The 21,320-nt window shown below is 44.4% G+C and overlaps 1 protein-coding gene across 1 annotated transcript; it reads right to left on the bottom strand.

Annotated features, from left to right (window-relative positions):
- Window positions 1-1,770: 1,770 nt before the first annotated feature.
- Window positions 1,771-19,776, bottom strand: vwf (von Willebrand factor). Its single transcript, XM_068739906.1, has 53 exons — window positions 19,771-19,776; window positions 19,601-19,652; window positions 19,324-19,467; window positions 18,982-19,084; window positions 18,173-18,381; window positions 17,798-17,919; window positions 17,185-17,404; window positions 16,968-17,090; window positions 16,772-16,883; window positions 16,647-16,693; window positions 16,402-16,538; window positions 16,129-16,267; window positions 15,797-15,897; window positions 15,511-15,706; window positions 15,225-15,440; window positions 14,727-14,973; window positions 14,555-14,649; window positions 14,247-14,398; window positions 14,060-14,163; window positions 13,847-13,985; window positions 13,589-13,723; window positions 12,476-12,622; window positions 12,238-12,378; window positions 11,802-11,900; window positions 11,529-11,685; window positions 10,933-11,100; window positions 10,686-10,821; window positions 10,281-10,587; window positions 8,912-10,049; window positions 8,724-8,828; window positions 8,173-8,316; window positions 7,867-8,010; window positions 7,591-7,755; window positions 7,467-7,513; window positions 7,190-7,367; window positions 6,815-7,056; window positions 6,540-6,729; window positions 6,087-6,428; window positions 5,768-6,006; window positions 5,525-5,627; window positions 5,348-5,419; window positions 5,125-5,229; window positions 4,816-5,021; window positions 4,580-4,729; window positions 4,378-4,494; window positions 4,093-4,273; window positions 3,827-3,867; window positions 3,633-3,749; window positions 3,277-3,375; window positions 2,655-2,783; window positions 2,513-2,552; window positions 2,315-2,412; window positions 1,771-2,178 (listed from the first exon to the last, which is right to left on the bottom strand). The coding sequence occupies exons 1-53, from the start codon at window positions 19,774-19,776 to the stop codon at window positions 1,993-1,995; spliced, it is 8,532 nt and encodes a 2,843-aa protein (XP_068596007.1). The 3' UTR covers window positions 1,771-1,992.
- Between the last annotated feature and the right edge of the window lie 1,544 nt (window positions 19,777-21,320).

Below are 21,320 nucleotides of genomic sequence, written 5' to 3'. Positions count from 1 at the left end.
CTCGTGGCTATTGTGGGCGATCCTGCTCAGATATGTTCTATTCCTCATAATCAATGACAGAACACGCTACACCTTTGAACGTCGAGTGTTTATCTTCGGCTATCTATCGTCACACTTTATCGATACTAGTACCAATACTAACAGTACTTTACAGCCATGTTCAAGCTGCTGTAGCTGGATTAGTCTTGCCCTTGACCCTGTAGCCAGATTGCACAATTTGAGGTCCATGAGTGCCTGCTCTGCTGGGGCAGGCCGTGAACCTTAGCATAGCTCACAGCTTTCAGGTGTTATTTATGCTGCTGGAGCGCTACAGTATGTTAGATCCCTGTCTCTCTGGCTCTTATATTGTTAACTTTACTTCTCAGACTTCACATTTCTCTGTGACTGTCAACACTCTTTAAATTTAAACCATTTGACTTGCAAGAAATATAGTTCAATTGCAAAATTACTTAAGGCATGGTTTTACATACACACACTTAAATGAAATTTCAATTGCTATATATTTAAAAAAAATCTTTTCGGGCCTTTCCGCTCGGAGCTCATTAGATTACACAGACATTAAAGTACATGGTGGATTCCCGGATCAGGCAGTAAAAGGTGACCGCTACCTATTTGAGTCCTTTAATACGAATAAATCGTGTGTTTTCTTAGTCAGCTGGTATGTTTCTAAATGTAGAATTAATCTGAAATTGAATGTGAACGCTTTCGTAGTGTTTTTCCTTTTTCTGATGTCAGTTCTTTGTTTTTTTGACAGCTCACCCAAGGAAAAAATATTTTAACTTCAACAAAGGGCACGCAGGAAAATCATATCATAAATCATAAAGAAAACTATAAAATCAACAGCCACTCTTTCTGTTACTGTAGGCATTCTTTCTTCAGTTTAGCTTTTTTTCATGTATGGTATATATATATATTGTGTGTGGTATAGTGTTTTGTTTAATCTCGTCAGCCCACTGTGGATCGTATACAATGTGGAGGATAAAGTTCAGCACAAGGGAGAGTGCGTAAAAGCGTTCCATTACGCGTCTCAGCGAGGAGCTTAAATGGCACAAACTTGCTGACAGCTCAGCAGCAGAGGTTCAGACGCGCAGAGGAGCCGTGGAATACAACAGATTACACATCTAAACAGGTGATCGGACACATCAAACAGCAAACCTGAAATTAAGTTTCTCCCTAATTAATTAACTCATTAACAACAGCTGCTTTGTGGAATTAAACATTGACGGGCGCAAGAATTGTTCGCAGCCAAATGGTAGGATGATAAAAAAAAAACCCAACATGTTGGTAACCGAGATATTGAATGTTAAAAATAATAGTTCAAGTCCAAGCTGTATTGATGGAGTTACAATAAAACACAACGCCGTTTCTCCCTCAAACATCAGGTGTAAGAAACGTGACAAAGCGGACTCACCTGTGCTCAAGGAGGATCACTTCTCGGTACTGGAGATGGCGAGGACGCGCGCGACGTGCACAGCCTGGCACGAGGTTGAGAAGGTAGACAATCCGCCAGTGCGCGTTCCCGGAACCCCGGGTTTAACGCGCGCGCAAAGGAAGGCTAATTCCCTTACAGTTTCATACGAGACGCGAGTAAGGTGTGATGGATATTACCTGTGTGTGCGTGCGTGCGTGCGCGTAAGCCATAGGCAGTAGACATGCAATAGTTTACAGGTGACTAGACTAAGACTTGTACCGTTCATAAACCATTTCTTCTGTCTCAAACATGATGAACCAGCGCAAAAGAATCTTATTCAGAAATAAATTATTGTCTTTATTAATAAAGATTCAGACACTTCTAATAATCAAATAGTCAAAACATAAAGCCTATACCTGAAAAAGGAATTTATTAACAACCCTTTACAACATGAAGATTCAGATTACGATAAAACAAGATGAAATACAGGGGTAGACGGGTTTTTGGTTATATTCCTGTTTCATTTATTAAATATAGATTTATATAGGTATATTTAACGTGGATACGATAATACCCTCTGCTCAGGTGCAGTGTTTGGAAAGGCACTCGCAGGCAGAGACAGACAGGACAGTGTGGTGGCCACGAGTGCCGTTGGCACACAGGATGGGAACGCTGGCCGGCTCTGTCTCCACAGCAGAGCAGCACACACAGGCCTGCTCCACCGCAGCCGTCTCCAAGGAGTACATGGACTTACTGCGGCACTTTCCCTGACAAACAGACGCACAGCACAAACGGTGAGAGAGATTATTCATCATGTGGAAGTGTGTGTGAGTGTGTGTGTGAGTGTGTGTGTGTGTGTGTGTGTGTGTGTGTGTGTGTGTGTGTGTGTGTGTAGCCTCGTACCTCACAATAGTGCAATTCTATCTTGTGGTCTGACTGACAGTCATCCACTTTGATGAAGTTCAGTGTTCCTGCTGTTCTCCGACATTCCGGTTCTGTACCTTCACATATACACACACTCTTTTTTTTTAATAATCAAAGCATCAAGTTGTATTCATTTATTTATTTTTAAGTCTTTCAGATGGTTGCAGCTCTACTTACAAAGCTCACAGCAGGTGGTTCCAATCTGGCTCACTTTTCCCTGAGAGAAAAGACAAGGTTTTAATATATATGGCTATTAGTCGGAGGTTGGCGTGGGAATACTTTGGGATGGATAGGGGGGCAGTTTGTGTAGCGCTTGTACCCCCTGGTCCAGGCAAGCTTGGCGGTCAAAAGGAGGACAGGTGGTGACCCTGGTCTGCAGGATAAGATCTCCTTTACTGTTGACACCACAGCTATACAAGTTGCAACCATCCTGGCTAGTGGTGTTCACCTTGAGGGAGAGAAGCATGCATGTACATTTACTATTTATATCCCAAGTGTTGAAATGATGTCATTTTAAATGCTTATTGAATTAATCCCATGATGAAAAATATTACATTTATAACAGAAAAAAAACACATTAGGCTGATTTGGGGACTCTTCCTATAGTATAGCTGACACAGAAATGTATTGTGTAGAACCAGTAGTAATAGGCCGTAACAATATCGAAAACTATATTATAGATATGAAAAGCATATCAAAGAGCTTGCATATACTATATAATGTAGACCAGTTTAATGCAGTATTGTAAAGTATTCTTGGGTGTAGCAAAGAATTGTATAGTTTAGTATCAGCATAATATTTCATTATAGTATGGCATATTTTATTAGAATGTCGTTTGTCTTATCAGCAATTTATCCAGACCTGGGACGCGAATAAGGAATATAGCATCATATTATGAAACAATTATTGTTTTTAGAGTTTTTTGTCTTGCAAGCACGTACTTGCAGACTGATCAGTTTTCCATCTGGCTTTTGCATGAAACAGGCTGTAGGTAGACATCGACCACAGCAAACATCCTCCTCCTGCTGCAGAGCGTATCCCTGAAAACATCAGAAAAGTGTATACAGAATATAGGAAGGACGTTAATATAGATACAAATAATTTGATCAATACTTCATTATTTACCTTTTTCAATCAAATAATAATTTGGTCAGAATTTATTGGTGATCAAGGAAGGAATGCAGTCAGTAGATGAGACAATCTTTGATGAAAATAAGCGATTACTGAATTTACTGGTTAGTCAAGGAGAATGATGACAAATAATAATAATGATAATAATTTAAAAAATAATGTTTACCATGGGGCAAGTGGGACAGCGGATTCTCTTGCAGGACAATTTGTATTTTCTCACAAGCCCTTCCTCCACCATACAGTCACAGTGTGTACACACATCTATCATCAGCCTTTCTCCTGCCTGAACAGACACGTACAGATCAAGATGGAGCTCTGAAGGCTTCATTCACACAGCTGTAAAACGGAAGAAGAACTTACTCCTATAAGAGTATTGTTGAGGACACAGGCGTCCATAGGAGCTGGAAAAGGGAAAGCACAAATAATAATACAAATAATAATATCTAACCTGCCTTAAGGTCAGGTCAGGATAACTCGGAACACGGCTAAAGAACGAATATAAGCGAGACATCTGCTGGACCCTTCCTGCAACTACAACTAAATTAAAGGTAGAATTTCAGTAAATGCAGAAGTCTGCATTTTCCTCCTGCATCCATGTGTGTAACTGCATATCTAAGTGTGCTTACCGCAGTGGCAACGGGGGCAGCAATCCTGCATGTTGCATCGTAATTCTGTTCCCAGTGGGCAGGTCGGAGTATTCATAGCAGAGCAACTGACATTCGTCGTGGATATGAAAACCTGGTCTTTCACTTTCACACATTGTTGTAAGACACATTTGTCAAGAGGAGTCTGCCATACCTCTCCCACCTATACACAGATGGACATCATAATCAATGAGACAAGAGAACAAGCGTGCAACAACAATATAAGATCGTTACTAAAAGTTTAAGTTATAACTTCTGTAAACACACCTGTCTAAGTTTTGCCCCAGTCAGTGTGTCCCCTCGCATTTGTCCCAGTGACTCCACACAGCTGGTTGCTGTGCACTTCCCACAGCACTCTCCTTTTGATGGCATGTATGTAGAGCCCTGAAATGCATAACAAATATATATATATAGAAGAGTTAACAGCTAGAGAGGCGAAATTCAAGGATCTTGGCTGCGCGTGTCTCACCAGAGGGCAGGTTCTATCACACACAGGCGGGATACACTGAGCAACGTGGAGTGACGTGTCTTTGTCCTGTAGCTGGGTGCAACTGCACTTCTCGCACCCTTCTTCCCATTCACTCCCCACCGGGTGAACCACGCCACCGACCACACACACCTGGAGAGACCGGCAACGATAAAACAGGATAGCCCAAACAGTAACAATGCATAAAATACAAACTGGTGCGCTAAACTCAAGCTCACCTTGTCTGGCAGGCAGCTGGTTTCTGTGCAGCCGCAGTCATCGCTATAGGAGGATGTGATGAACCCGGGGGGGCAGGTGTGCGTGGCATTCTTGCAGTTGCACTTACATTCGTACGCATCGCAGCACTTTGTCTTTCTCATAGATAGTTTGCGATGTGAGGGACAATTAGGGGGATTTTGCAGGGCACATTCTTCCTTTTTACAAACTGAGGGGAAAGAAGTGTAGAGTAAAAATGTAAAAGAGATCACACGAATGTATGTTTGTTCATTCCATGTTCGAACATCAGAGATGAAGTTCAAATGTCATACCACACTCATGAATAGCCCGACATTCCCCTGGGTTTTTCAGAACAACTGTCTGACCGTCCTCACAGTGTGGCACTTCAGGCAGGTCACAACTCACCAGATCACACACTGAAAAGACAAAGAGCGAGACCACAAACATGCTGCTTTAAGTGAGCACTGATGGATCTTCTAACAAGGGTAGGGGTCACACTGGACCTGGAGATCAGAACACAAGAATGGCACATACCACACTCAGATTCTGGACAGCACTTTGACCCTTTCCTCTCCCTCTGGATCTCACAGGCTCCACACAGCAGAGCTGTACACAGATGGCAAATGATCAAAGTGTGGCACACGTTAATAGTTGCTGGCGAAATGTTTACAGTCAGAAAAAGAAAGCCGTATTGTCGGAACGGGTTCCTGCCTTTGTTGTCATTGCAGGGTCGAGCTGTGCAGTTAATGAGTTGTTGGTCCAAGCACATGCAAATCAAACACGGGTTGTCGTCTGGAACCCAACTCTGCATGTACTGTACAAACAAATGAAACGCCGTTTTTATTGCAGTGTTAAATTGTACTAAAAATAAGCACTAGATGGCGCTCACACCACACTAAAATGTTAAGGACACACGATGCCCCATCCAATTGTTTAATTATTATCATGTCTAACCGCATGCGAATGTCCCAGGTGATCGACACACTTCCGACATTCTTCTGGTGACACACAATGTCCGTGATGCAAGACCGTCCCTCCTCTGCAGAAACACCCCTCGGTCGGTGTGTCCAGGCAGGATGACTCGTTACCCCTGGCAACCGACCAGTCGCCTCGCAACATATGCGAGCTTCCGCAGTCCTCCACACACCCTGTCCGACATGCATCGTACTCCATGGAGCTGGGGCACTGTAAAGCTGTAAAACACAGATCGGGCTCACGTTTGGATTTAGGATCAGACCTGCTGTTAAAACACGCACATCAAAAATAGACTCACGACAGAGGTGGGGGCTCCTCCAGTCCACGCACACGCCTCTTTGTCTGCAGAGGCGTGCGTATGCAGACATGAGCTCGCACACATCTGACTCCTTACATGCCTGCTCCTCACACTTGGCAAGGAACACCTGGACTGGAATGTGTCTGTGACACGGTTCGAACGCTTGGGAACGTAGAGCTTGGCATCCCATCCTTGCTCCAAGCAGACACACCTGACTCTGTTTCAGTAGGCACACATCACCGTCTACAGCTGTTGTCCAGTCTGAGACAAACTCTGACTGGTCGGTGGTCAAGTTGCCATCACGCAATGAAAGGCTGTTCAATTTCTCCTCCCCACAAGCACCTGGAAGAAAGACACAGAGAATGACAGACAGAGGAAGGAGAGTGTTACGGTCCCAATAGATGGAAATTCAGGGGGATCAATAGGGTGGATGACTAAATAAAAACGTATTACCACAGAGTCCAGCAGTGTGGCCAGCGGCGGAGGAGCTTGGCAGTGTGATGGTGAATTCGTTGCTCTGAGGAGTGAAGGTAAGGACGTAGCCATGGTCAGATTTAAGCTGCAGCATCACTCCTCCGTACCGCAGCAGCTCCATGCCAGCGTTCCGCCACGGAAGCGATCGTTCTTCCTGATCGACCACTGCCTGGTCAAATTAGAAGTGCAGTTTTTAAATAGAACCTTAGAGACTTATTTCAGGTTTCAGAACAGGCATAAAACACGAAGCTTACCGTCATGTCATCCGTCAGAAGCAGCTTGTGCTTCCCGTGGGTCACCTCCATGGCTTTCATGCAGATGCGGTAGTAATTTGCCGAGTCCTGACACGGACCAGTGTAGAGTTTGACTTCTGACTCCTCGCCAGTGTCTCCGCTGGCAGTGAGAAGTGTGTAGGCGCACAAACCATCCCGATCCAGGCTAAGCGCTAAGCTGTCGAACCGAACAACATGATTTGTAGAGCTGCCCATGCACATGCCTGTGAACATACACCAAGAAAGCAGAACCATGTGATCCATCAATGGAAAGCCCTTCACTGTTACCTGCCACTGGGAAACAAAGTGAGTGGAATGCACTGCTAAACCCTTCAGATGCTATTTGGTTCTCCTTACAGGGACATTCCCAGTGGCAGCCACAGGTCTCTGGGACACTGACAGGCGGTATGTTGTTGCTGCAGGCTGGTGGTTCGAGTCGCTCACAGCTGACTTTGTGGTTCTGTACAGTCACTGCCCCACTGGGGTGGCACAGGACAGAGTGGCAGCCGTCCGCCAGTAGCCACGACTCGCCAGGCTGAATCACATTCAAATGGAGACTCGCGGCTCATCACGAAAAAATAATGCTGAAATGGCCGAAAAGCTTTTTTCATTGCTTTCAGAAGATCTTACTCACCTTTCTCTGGTTTCCATTATCGTCGACACACAGCCCGGGCGGACCAGCTGCAAACCACAGCAAAGATTCAGCATTTATACTTAAAGCTTTTTATCTGGAAAGCTGCATGGGTGTCCGTCGGCACCTCTGCATATTCTCTCCGCATAACCATGGTCCAGAGTCAGCAGCATCAGTAATTGATCCATGCTGTCCAAGTGCAGGGTGTTGTCTTCGTTGCCATGGCGACCAAGCACTCTCAGCTCACTCCTGTCATAGCTCGGTCCTACTCCGATTGGGAATACTGATACACCTGAGAGAGAGAGAGACTTAGAATTAAACTAAACCAGACAGACGACGCAAACCGAACTGCGACTGAAAGCGGCAGATCCAAATTGTATTTTGTCATTGGTGACATAATCACCAGCCACCAGGGCCTCGTTTGCTGCTTCGTTGACATCGTCAGTTGATTTGTCTTTCACCAGCATCACCACAGCCTTGGCCACGCCAACTCTTCCACCACGGACCGGAGAGACAGCCGCCTGGACAGCGAACCTCAGCGCAGAGCCTGGAAGCAGAAGGAGCTGTAAATATGTGCATGTCTGCTTTACAACACTTTTATTTGTTGCTTGATATAAAATGGGGGGGAAAAAATCAATAACTGAATAACTGAATGACAAAAAAAGATAATCCTAAAGTCAATATCGTTCTAGTTTGGGTCTTAGATTACCTAGCGCCGGGGCGGCAGGCATCCTGCTTGGTATCTGCTTCAACGTGGCTAGCAGGTGAGATTTGCTCTGTTCCTCCTTCCAGGTGAATTCTGCTGTGTTGGTGTCTCCATATTGAACCACACTCACCTGAGTGCCATTCCCACCTGCACACATAAAGAAGTTGGATCTCTACAGAAATGCAGTGGGTGAGAGCCACAGTCTGGTTACAGGAATAACACAAATGGACTTTTTATAGTTTTGCCAAAGTCCTAAAATTCAGTCCAACTTAAATATATCATCTACACTGCGTCCCTCACTGCCTATTTAAAGGTGTGTTCTTATTATATGTAATACTTCCATAGCACTGACAAAATAAAAATAAAAAAAAACTTTTGGTCGTAAAATCAAAATTTGAGTTAATCCTTTGAATTAAACAAAAGCTTGTATTCAGTATTTTAAAATACAATTAAAAAAAAGCAAACTAATTAAATGCAAAATTAATAACAATGATTCATATCAGTGAAACGCAATGTAGATTATAAATGCTATTCAGAGGCCAGTTCACACCTACCGACGTCGACACTGTTGATGAAAGCTTTGACAAATGTCTTCATGTCCTCAATCTGCTCTCCGGCCTCCAACAGGAACAGCACATCCACGGGCGTCTGACACGGCACTGTCCAAAGATACACGCAAACATTAACATGGGCTAAAAACTCCTTCTGGATTGAGTGATTTGATTTGTGCACGACTTCGTACCTGAGGGCGGCAGACTGGACGGCGTCGGGGTGACCAGCTGTGGCGGTGCAGGAAAGCGGGGCCTGACTGTGCTGCGTGTGATGTTGACAACTCGGTGGACCACAGTTGTCAGACGATTGTACTCATCGACCATCAGAGGGCGTCGAGGGGAGCTAAATGGCAGCAGGTCAAACTCGTGCACTTTCTGTCCAACGCCAATGGGATACACATGGGTATAGGTGTCTGTAGATGGTGGGCGCGTCACGGTGTCAGTGGGCGGGTTTTCTGTCACAAGAAAAACCAACTGCGGAGGCGTGGGGCCACGTGGCGGCGGAACCGTGGAGATGTCATGAACCGTGCTGATAGCTGCGCCTGTGTTTGTCTTGTTGCCGCCCCTCCAACGAATCGCTCTCAGTTTTCGCAGCAGCAAAGACCTCTGCTGCCTCAGCTGCAGCCGACCGATCTCCACAGTGACCGTCACCGAGTACTGGATCACAGTGACGCGAATGAGCTCCTCCTCCTCCTCTGTCAGCTGAGAGATGACCTCCTCCAAGAACAGGAGCGACGTTTTAAAGTTTGCCTCCCCAACTGAATCAGAGCCTTCCACGATGAACGTCACGTCTCTAACTGAAGAGACGGGAGACACGCCGGCGGGCGAGGTGGGTGTCGGGACGTTGGGAAGTTGCGTGAGGTTGGCCTCCAAATGAGGAGCCATTGTCGTCGTGGTCGTGCTCCGGCGAGCTTTAGGAGTGGGCCGCGGCGTTGGAGGTTTTGGCACCTCCGGCTCCATTCCCAAGGTGCACAGGTGCTCTGTCAGCTCTAACAAGTGATCAGACAACTCACCCGTGCTGCTGAGCACATACGCCCTGTTTTCTGGGTTGACCTTATTGATATCATTAATCTGCCCCATGTTGACCCCGGGACCCAACGCCACCGTCAGGGTGGTGATGGATTTCTTGCGGAGCATCTTTGTGAGGGCACGGACGGGCCGAGGGTTTGCACTGGCAGTCAAGATGATGGCAACCCGGCCCGCCTGCTCGCGCTTGTTCTTGTCGTAGATGTTGATAACCAGATACTTGACGGCTTCGTCCAAGAAGGCCGCATCTCCTCCAGTGTAATGCAATTCACGCACAGTCTTCTTAAACAGCCACTTCTGAACCTGCAGACATACATAAGAGGGAGAGAGAGAGAGAGAGAGAGAGAGAGAGAGGTGAAAGTAGCTTTAGTTTGTCTCTGAGCTCAGATGGAACAGCGAAGATTCATTCTACCGTGATTCTCATTCTTTAGCACGGACCGCTAGTTAATGAGTACGACAACACACAATCACTGTTGCATGCGAGAACAACACACGCTTTGCTTTGTCACACATGCAACGAGTAGGTCCATCTACCTGCAGGTCATATGTTTTTACTCCAGAGTGATAAAGCAGGACCGTGGCTCGAGTGTGAGCTGACCCCATGCGAAATCTTTCGACCACTCCCAGGATAAAGTCTTTGGTTGCCTGAAATTCATCTTCACTCAGGGCTTTCGAACCATCTAACAGGAATGCCAGGTCCATGGCGCGGTCGCATGCATCCTCTGGTATCAAAGTAGTGAAGGGTAGGGTGGTGAAGGTGGAATAAGGGGGTGGCGGTGTGGGAGTAGTCGTGGTGAAGGAGGTACAAGCTTCACAGTTCAGGGTGTTGTTTTCACAGTGACTTTGGAAGAGAGGAACAAAGCATCTCAAAATGTGTTAACAATTCTGCAGAGCATTCATGAGTAAGCCATAAATATTTAGTGTGTGGGGAAATATTACCATATCTTGCAGCGGTCCGGGTCATGATGATTCAGGATGACCTTGTTGGCGTGGGAGATTCTCTGAGCCTCATGAACGCACAGCCGGCACTGAGAAGGCTCAACACAACGCATGGCAACCTCATCTAGTAGTTGGCCTGAGAAAAAAAACAATGCTGGAGTTTGAATTCACACTAACCTTTATCAAATAATGTAACAAAATTGATCTCTCGACTGTATTGTTAGTGTTGAGAGAATATTGTCGACACCTGGGGGGCAGTAAGAATGGCATCCTTCTACACATGTCAGCGGACAGTGGAGGGGGTCTGGGTGCTGGCAGGTGATCGGACAGGCAGGGCCACAGGCATTGTACCTCCACTGGCAAAGCTCCTCTCCAAGGCCGGGGCCCTTGGGATTCAGTTCCTCACAACTCATGGCTATGGATCAACAGTTAAATTACACTATTAATCACCCTTCTATTACAAGCTGTTGTTTAATATAGTATTAACTGTTGGCTGGTCAAACCTGATTTTTTTTTTGTTCAAGATAAACATAATCTGTGACCTTCGTGATACCAAGAAAAACATGTTTGTTGGCAATACCATTAATAGTACAAATCCAATAGAAGAGAATTGATTATAATGGCTCTGAATGAAAAACGTTGGCATAATGATAGAACTACTTCATGTCTCATTCAGAAAGCAGAACTACAAAGCTATTAACTTTACATAGAGTATTGTAAATAACTGCTTGAGATGACTTGATGATTTTGACACGTTAGAAAACATTAGATTATCTTGATCAAGTAAAATATGAGACAATTATCCATGTTTGAGTTGATTTTTGACAAACAAAAGACACTCACGACAAAGACTATTGGATCTCCAGCTGACTGATACGCCACTCTCTGAACAGGCCTGAGCATAAGCAGCGATGACATCACAGAAACACGCACAGTCGCCCACGGATGGACAAGAGCACGCTGCCTCCACACACATGTCCACATATGGCTCTGCATCAACCTGCAGCCAGACAAGCACAGGCAGAGGTGTGTGTCTGTGTGTGTGTGTGTGTGTTTGTAAACCAGACAATGATCGTGGCGTCATGGAATACAAAGCATGCCCGCCGTTACGCTCACCTGGCTGTTACACTCTTTAAAGAGCGGACCGGTGATCACACGACATGACTGCTCCACTGTTACCAGTTTAACGAGGTCGTCACCACAAAGGGTCGGCGCCTACACAACAACACACGTTGTTTAGTGCTTTTAAATATTTCAGAATGTCGAGCATAAATCATTTACAAAGCATCATTTATAACATGAGGTGGATTTCAAACAGTGTGGGCAGCAACTAGCAATACACTCCGAGGTAATCCGACACCGATAGACCGTATTCAACGGTCGATGAATGAAACGTTACTGTGTATAGCCACATGACAGTTTGTTATATTTACAGAACGTGCATCCTATTAATTATAGGTCATTTCTAGTGTCTGTCTGTGGGATTACATTTGTTGCAATAGTTCAATTTTGCAAAAGTGACTTGAGCCTTAAATTGATGAAAATACTTTACCTCTGTTACATCAGCACAGCTGGGAATAACCTTCCAGGAGTTCCCAAAGTGTAACGAGTCCACCTCCAGCTGGTTGTTACTGCTCATCAAGTCATTGTTGACATTCCCATCAAAGTTGCCACACAAGCCGCACACTCGTCCCTGCAAACAATACAATGCATGCAACAGAGAGAGGATGCTAAATATAACATTAAAAAAACACAAAATACCATAAAGCAAGAGTGCCATCGATCAGTACCCTGTATGTGGCTGAGAGGTGAACTACGACACGGGACCCCCTGTCCCAGCTGAGAGAGATGTGTTTCCCCAGCAGCACAGTATAATACTGACCAGATCGCACGATTTCCACCTGTGAACCCTGCAGCACCGGCCTCTTCATCTTCACCTATGAATGACAGATGTTCCTGGGTTTTAAGTTTGTTATTTCCTGTATTTCAAGTTTTTGCTTTACACCTCCTGTTTATGGTTACCCTTCAGTTACATTGTTCATATTTTTCACCTTTTTCTAATCTGTGTATTTAATCTGTCTTTTTCTCCCTTATCTTCCTCCGTATGAATAATCTCTCATGTAAGATTTCTCTTACAATCCTACCGGGGACAAGGTTTCCCCCGTCATGACTGGATTGTTCAGGGTATTTTGGACATTTTTGATTAGCTGTTACTGGATTTACATTTTCTTTCAGGTTTTGCATTTTGGTTCCACATATCTTTTCCTATCACAATTTCATCGACATTGTTTGTCTATTTTAGTCATCACTGAATTTGCAATTTCAGTGATTAACCACCTTTACGGTTTGTTTCCAAATTCCTGCAAAAGGAACCATGTTCTTTGCCATTTTATTAGATTATAAACCATGTTTATAATTAAAAAAAATAATAAATAAATATAATTTAACATTGATATAGACCAGGCATGGGCAAACTACCCCTTGGGCTTTTTAATCCGGCCCGCCGAACTTGTCCAAATTATATAATAAAATGTTATTATAATTAAACCTCATTAATTTTACCTTTTTAAGATTTGCTTTTTATTGTCATTATGTTTTACTGTTTTTACACTGCAAACACACAATGAAATTCATTTTTTTCCCTGTAATGTTACCTGTAAAAGGCCAAATGACTTTTGTAATAACTTTTACTTGTCATTTATATCAGTTCACACAGATTTTAGAACCCATTGTGGCCCGCGAGTCAAAATGTTTGCCCACCCCTGATATAGACCCTTTAAGTAGTAGAACTATTCTGTAAAGGCTGAATTGATGTCTATGGAGACAGGCAGAACAAGCTCTTTGCTTTGCTATGTATTTGTAAACTGTGTTCATTTGTTGGGATGTGTGAATTTGAGTATCACCTCTCCAGCTTGCATTAAAATCAAGCCTTCCTGATAAAAGATTGTAACGGTTTTTGCACAACGACGTCCAACGATTCCACAGGCCTCATTCTGTACCAGCACTCTGAATAAACCTCCTTCTCCATTGCACGTATCCTGCGTGTGACAGTTTAAAAAAGACAAGCAGGAAGACAAACAGAGAGGGAGATATTGCATATTTTTCTGTTTTGACATTAATATACTGTACAATCCACTCCAAAGATCAGATGTTTCTCTTACCTGCACCAGGACATACTGGCAAAGGCCAGGAAAGGAATATGTGAGCCCATCAAAACTAATGTAATGCCCTTCTCCAACTGTGCGGCACACACCATTGCACACTTCCTCTGTGCATTGCCACTTCCTATTCTCACACACACTGTAACGAGAGCACATTAAGCGTAGCGCAGGCGATTCCCTTCAAATCTGTGCATGCAAGCGATCATTTTTTACCAGGTGTTGCATTCCACAGAGATTGACTGCCCTGATGCATATGGCCTGTTGTTATGGTAACAGGGACACTCCTCCGGTGCAATGCAGTCTCTATGGTGACGCACCTGAAATCAATGTTTTAATTTATCAGCAAGGTCTGTTTTTGATGTTGGGTGCTCCATTATTTGAAGCACGCATCATCACCTACTGTGCCAGTTGGGCAGAGGCAGCCAGAGATGCAGGCAAGACTGATGCAGGGCAGATCCAGATTCTGGCAGGTTCTCGCACATTCAAGGCCTTTTTCTCCTGCTTCACAGCTGGTACGGATGAGTGGAGGAGGGCACTGGGCTGACCGGCGCTCTGCATACACAGAAACAATCAGGTCCCATTAAGCATGTGATACAATTATTAAGGACTCACAAAGTTTATAAAGTAGTATGATTTTAATTGTTAGGTAAAACTAACAGCATTTATGAGCGATCAGAGCAGAACGTGAGTAGAAATCTGGTACTGTACCTCTGACAGGTGTCAGATCATCATCATAGAAGAGGTCAGACAGCGAAGCACTCAATTCAGGGGAGCTACAGCGCATAGAGCCTTTTTCACAGTAGCTATACGCAGGAGCAAAAGAAAACATGTGTATCAATGAAACACCAAGAAGAGTTTCTAAACATAAGCAGCTACTGACCAGATGCTGTTGTGATCTGCGTAGATGTCATTAGGCTGGTAGAGCTGTCCATCGTGCAGGCAGTTGCACAGGTCAGCTGTCACACACGCTCCAGAGTCACTGAGGTACTTTCCAACAGGACAAAAACAGCCCTCTTCACACACCCGCTCCCCCTTACAGCCTGCCTCCAGCCCGGACAAAGAGCGACACGTCCGGTCACAGACGCTCCCACAGGCCTCATACACCTGACCTCCAGTGCACTCCAGCTCTGACAAAATTGAAAGTAGGGTTAGGGATATAATCTGAGTTAAACTGTGAGAAAAAAGGAGAAAAAACCCCCATGAGGACATGCTTTTGATGTCCTGATTTTCATTTGTTTCTGATTATTGTTTGCACATATTAGCATTGACATCTATCTTTTCTCTACAATGCTGTTTCCTCTCTGAAAAATAGAATGAAGCTTTTATATTTTATCTGCATGTACATGTATAAATAGATAGAGCTGTGTGTGAGAGTTACCACAGAGTGAGGGAGACCTCCAGCTGAGCAGGACCCCTCTGGCAGCGCAGGCGGCTGCATAGGCAGACAGAGCAGAGCAGAGGCACTCCTCGCCGTCCACACACGCACACACATCATAGCGACAGAACCGCTGGAACGGACCCGGGTTCACCAGAAAGTGGCACGGACTGAACACGTCTGCCATCATCACTGAGCATGCCTCGTCTGCGAAATGCACTAAAAGATGCGAGAGGATTGTTTATATTTGTGTGCGGTGCCGTGTGTGTCGGCACTGAGGTGTACGTGCCTCTTTTGGGGTTAATGGCACACGGATCAGCCTCATGTTTGCGGCTGGATTCACAGTCTCCGTTGATCCTCCAGGATTGGCCGAATGCCTGAGGTTCTGCCTCGACTAGACCAGATCCAGACAAGAAGTCATCACCTTGGTTACCATTGTAGTTGCCACAGAGTCCACAAGTCCGTCCCGCCAATCGCAGTCCCAGCTGGGGAAGTAATCAGTTAAATGTAGCTGTTTGCTCCTGTTTTCGTGTTTTCACCAAAATTTCACCTCTTTCCATTCAAACTGTTCATACCTTTAAAAGCACACGGCCCCGGCCATCCCAGTCCAGATGGAGGTCGTCTCCAAACTTAACAAGCACAGAAGACCGAACAGATCTCTGGATGTGCAGGTGACCTAGGACATTGCATATCAGGGGGAGCTGATCAGAGTATTTCAGTATAATTGATAACAGAAAAAAAATAAAAGCTCGGTTTGTAATTTACATTATTCTACAGAGATGACGTCTGGAAATCAAATCAACAAAGATATTCAAGTAAACTGTGCAATATTAAATCAGCAGAAATAATCACACAGTTAAGCATAGTTCACGGAGGTATGAAATGCACATCTTGTCTGCTGACCTACCATGGTGCATTGGGGTCTGGATGTCCATGCTGTTGACAGAAACAACTCCTCCATGCTTCAGTTTCACTGTCATGTCCTCCAGCGAGGGCAGGGTGAGCGTCACCGAGCGTGTGCACACTGCCTCCTGAACATCTGCACACTGAAACACAAAACCAAAAACCAAAATCCTGAAGATGACACAAAGCCAGTGGAACAAATAAAGACAAATACATAAAAAAAAAAAAGTGATTACTAAATTGAAATGCTTTTGCACCAAAAAAGAAAATCCATTACCTGTACGTTCTCGATTATGACAGAAAATCCACCATCAGTGCAATCTCTTGCCAGAAGAAACTGACAGCGACCAGTGAAGGTGAAGAATTTGTTGTCAAAGGTCTTGAAGTGAGACTGACCAACCACCAAACACTCACCTATACACACAGAAAAAGATATAACATTGGAAACGAGTGACTCAAGACTTTATTTTTCCAGAACAATGGATAACTGATGTATTGTCTATACTGTAGTAGCTCCCTCACCAGGGCAGCCTTCATTGGTGCATTCCCAGGAACCATGACGGCACACACTGCAGAATCAATGCAAATTAGTGAGAAAGCAATGTTCTCTTCCTTATCATGGTTTCACGTGCATATTGTTGTCTGACCAGGTGTTGCAGTCCTGAGAGATTGTAGACCCTGGAAGAAAATGTCGTCCCATGTGCACGCAGGAACACTGCGACACCTCCACACAGCGAACACCATCCAAAACCTTACCAACTGAAAAGATATTTACACTCATTTCAAACACTACGAATAATAGTACCAAAGAAAAAAGGGGGATCTTGGTGAATGAAAGGTTACCAGGGCATGTGCACCCATCAAAGCACTCTTCCTTGCAGACCTCTTGGATGTTAAGGCTATGGCAGGTGGTAGAGCAGGACTTGGTGCATTCACTGTACAACATCCCAATTGGACACTTGGGGACTGAAGACAAAAAAAACACACACCTTACTTTTAATTTTTGTCATGTACCTTCATAGCTTAGCATAACAACCTTCTCACTGGCTGACAATCTTACAGCACTGGCTCTCCTCCGGCCAGCCCCGAAGAAGAGTCCCGTGTGCTTGGCATGTGCGAGCGTACTCCAACAGGATTGGACAGTAACAGTCTTCCCCATTCCTCTGGTCACAGTGACACGCCTCCTCCTGACACAGAGACAGGAATGCCTCCGGAGAGACCAGATGGGCACAGTGCAGGAACACACTCGATGTCTGCAACACACTGCAGCCGGCCAAAATCTAAACGAACAGAGATGCACAATTAGGTTGAAGTGAAGTGCAATTCTCTTTTGTAAGGGAAAAGAAAAAAGTTCCTGATACTGTAGTAGACTGTGAAGCTATTTTTAATTTTCAAAGATTCTTTCAAATAAAAGTGAAAATAAATCTTCCTTTTCAAAGTGAAATAAATTTAATGTATAGAAAGGTCTACAAGAAAGTTGTGAGGCCAGCCATGATGGACGGCTTAGAGACAGGAGGCGGAGCTAGAAGTGTCAGGGATGAAGATGTTGAGGTTCTTCTTGGGGGTGACCAGGTTGGACTGGTACAGTAGTAGCAGTGGTACTAGTAGTAGTAGTAGTAGTAGTATATATTTATGCCAGTACATGTATGAGTGTCTCGGTTCACCGTTCTCACCGTTGAAGTCTCTTTTGTGCTGTTACAGGATTGGCCTGGATTTGACACACGCTGACACGACTGACCTGCACCCTTCACCGCCCAGGAGTTTGCAAAGTCATAACTGTCTTCTGTTATGAATCCTGAAAGCACACATAAATAAAACAAGATGACAGATTTCCCCTTAATCTCATCCGACCTACCATGACTGACTCGCTTGCGTAATTTACAATGGGTTATCTCTTCCTGCACTGAGTTACGACTCTTCCTGTTGCTGAGAGCCGGTGAATCAAATCATATCCAAGACTCCAGCACTAATGGACTCTCCAAACCTTCATTCCCGGGCATGCACACACTGTCCGAGATACTTAGCTCGATTTTCCTAAATGAGCTTACCTTCTTGAGCGGTGTACTCATCAGCTGGCATAGAGTTGAAGTTGCCACAGAGGCCACATGTGTTGTTGGCGTGGTGTTTGGTTAGTGTCACAGCAATGTTGGCTGCGCTATCAATGGTGGCTGTGAAGCCAAACTCCTCACTCCAGAGTTTGTAATTGCCAAGCTCTGAGCCCGCAAACACAGAATGAGACGCATAGGGAAGAGCTAATCTATATTGAAAAACACACACCAAAAAAACATGAGGTACTTTTTATGCAGTACTACACATATGAATGATGACTTGCATGACAATCTAATCAAAGAGCGCAAACCTCCGCCAAGCATCTCATTTCCCTCCTAATTGGATTTACACCATCAAAAGGTTATAAATTGTTCACGGTGTCTTCATACACTAAATATGAAAAGTAAAAGTGAACTTAAGTTTATGTGTGTTTTTAACTGAATTTTTCATCCATAATGGGGGTTTCAATGTTAAAATTTAAGATTTTTTTCCTGACCTCATTCTGGAACAGATCCAGAAGACGTTTTGCATGATAGTGATGTATAACTGTGATTTTTGGTGAGTGAATTCAATGCATATTTTACAAGACATGTTTTTTTTAAAGTAAATGCAAATCCAGATTTGTTTTGTATCCAGACAAGTATCTAGATTGCTCTCAGTATTTACTGGGATCTCAGGTCAGGCCCCATCTTCAGGTTTTTTCCATCAAGTTCCATTCAGTCGTTTTTCTGTAATCCTGCTAACCAGCAAACAGATAGACAAACAAACGGCATCAAAGACAAAACCTCCTTGGCGGTAACTACTCAACCTTTTGTCCCCTTGAGCGAGGCGCCCATCTACAGACAGGCGTAGCTCAAAAGCATCGCCCAGAAACAGCGTAAGCCCGGTTCTTCTGCCGTTGACAAAATCACCTGTTCATTAAACACAAATGTAATTCTTCATTAAATTCTACATCAAATCTCTGACAGATAAAAATAATTGATGTCTTTATATCTCAAAATGTTATTGGATGTTTAGGGTTAGTATAGAATACTGTTATAGTTATTCCACAGCATTAGCTACACGCTAGCCACTGAACTGCACTGCATCAAACACCATTAGAATTTAGGGTTTTTTATTTTCTTAACTGAATTGCCTCAGTGTGACTCACCCAGCAGTGTGAAGGACCTATGCTTGCATTCACCAGCCAGCAGGTAGCTGCAGTCCCCAGGAAACTCGTATAAAACCCCGTCAAACGTGTGAATGTGATGTCGTGCAAAAAGACTGCATCTCCCCGTCGTAGCAGCCGCGTGCGCTAGACAAAATATAACAACATGCAGTTTACTGCAGGAGCATCTTAGATCTGTCTTGCGTGATATATTTCACATATTAATAGTTTTTGAGACAGTGTTATATTTTTGTTCAATGATCACCGGATTTACACTCACCAGTCAGATGCAGAAAAACCCAAATCCCTAGCAAATATTTCTTCAAAGAAATCTGAAAGAATTATAAATATGCTCAAAATTATCATCACTATCATTTACACCAACAGTATCACACTCTTTTGCTCAAAAAGAAAACCTTCTTTAGCTCTCTGAGCTCCACTAAGTCATACCTCCATGGCTGCAACACAGTTGAATCACAAAAAACGTAAAGAAAACAAACACAATCCAATATCAAAATCCAAACGTTGGACGTTTGAGACCTCAAACAGTCAAGACATCATGACGCAGTGTAACGGTCTGTGTGAGAAACAACACACGCAGAGAATCCAACTCTGGAAGATCTATCTTATAGCAAAAACATAATGTGACTGGCTTTCCCCGAAGACCCCTCCTCCAGACCAGGTCATGTCAAAAAGACCAGAAAGCCATTTGGCCCTCTGCCTGCAGACGGACACCGGCACACATTCTCCAGCAGGACAATACCAGGATGTGCCCACTGATCGCCTGGCTGACTGATAAGTCTACGCATCAGTGCCAACACAAACAACACTGGTGGAAAACACAGTTATTGGAGATATCTGATGCAAAAGCGCCGCTTCGGCCGTGCCAAACACACGAATGACTAAGCCGTGCCATAATTACACACAAACACTGGGAACGTGTAAGGATGAACACTCTCAAGTGCACGTTTCATATGTCGCCTGGTAAGAAGATTAAGATGTAAAAACATTGATCGTTTGATCATCAGTCTCAGGAAAAGATCATCTTTGATATCTACAAGTCCACTTCGACATTTTTTGTGCATTGTGAGAAATGGTGAAATGAGTTCTGTGGAATGTGCCAAAAAAAAAGGTTGTCAGGATAATTCTCTGTATGTGCACGTTTAGTCTACCTTGCGCAGTCATGGCAACAACAACCCCCCCCCCCCCCCCCCCCCAAAAAAAAAAACATTGCAAACATTCAATGCGATGGTTTTAGAAATAGGAAGCGTGTGCCGTCTCGAAAAGACGCGTTTACGCTCGTGCGTCGTGTTCATTCATGTGCAGTAAATTCAAACCATGAACGCGCGTTTCATATTCTGAGAGAATTACGTCATCGCATTGCCGCAGGAAAAAGCCACAGCACAGCAGGCTCCCTTTACTGTGAGAGTTGTAGGGCATCATTTGAAAATAAAGTCGTGCGTAATCTTATTTAGAAGATACAAAATACGCTCAATAGGTTGTTGTTGGCGCTCGTAAAATTCAAAGTGTGACACTTGTTATTATTCCGAGTCTGGGGGGGGGGGGGGGGTCAAATTCGCAGCAGTGGTGAGAAAAAACTAGGCTTTGCCTCAGCAGCCCGTTATATGGAGGTGGGGGGGGGACCACAGGCGCGCACAGCACGAAGCGCGTCGCCACAGAAGCGCATCCTGCACCCTGGCTGTTATTTAGAAGCTCTTATTCTACCGTCGCTGTGAATCGGTCGCAGCGACTGAAGCGTCTTCCCCAGGTCAGGCTCTGCTATGGCTGCGCTGTCGGGAGGAGAGATGTGCGTCAAATATCTGATGTTTGCCTTCAACCTGATATTCTGGGTGAGTTCTCTTAGGGAAAAAAACACATCATATTGGTGATGTGTAAGTGTGTGTGTGTGAGTGATAGAACTGTGTGCGCAGTCGTGTATGACCAACATTGAAATGGATGAAAATGCACTATTTATGTCCAAGATGCCGCATCTTGCCGAG

Source organism: Brachionichthys hirsutus, chromosome 5 (assembly GCF_040956055.1).
Source record: "Brachionichthys hirsutus isolate HB-005 chromosome 5, CSIRO-AGI_Bhir_v1, whole genome shotgun sequence".
Taxonomy (NCBI): Eukaryota; Metazoa; Chordata; class Actinopteri; order Lophiiformes; family Brachionichthyidae; genus Brachionichthys; species Brachionichthys hirsutus.
This window is presented reverse-complemented; position numbering and strand designations above follow the sequence as displayed.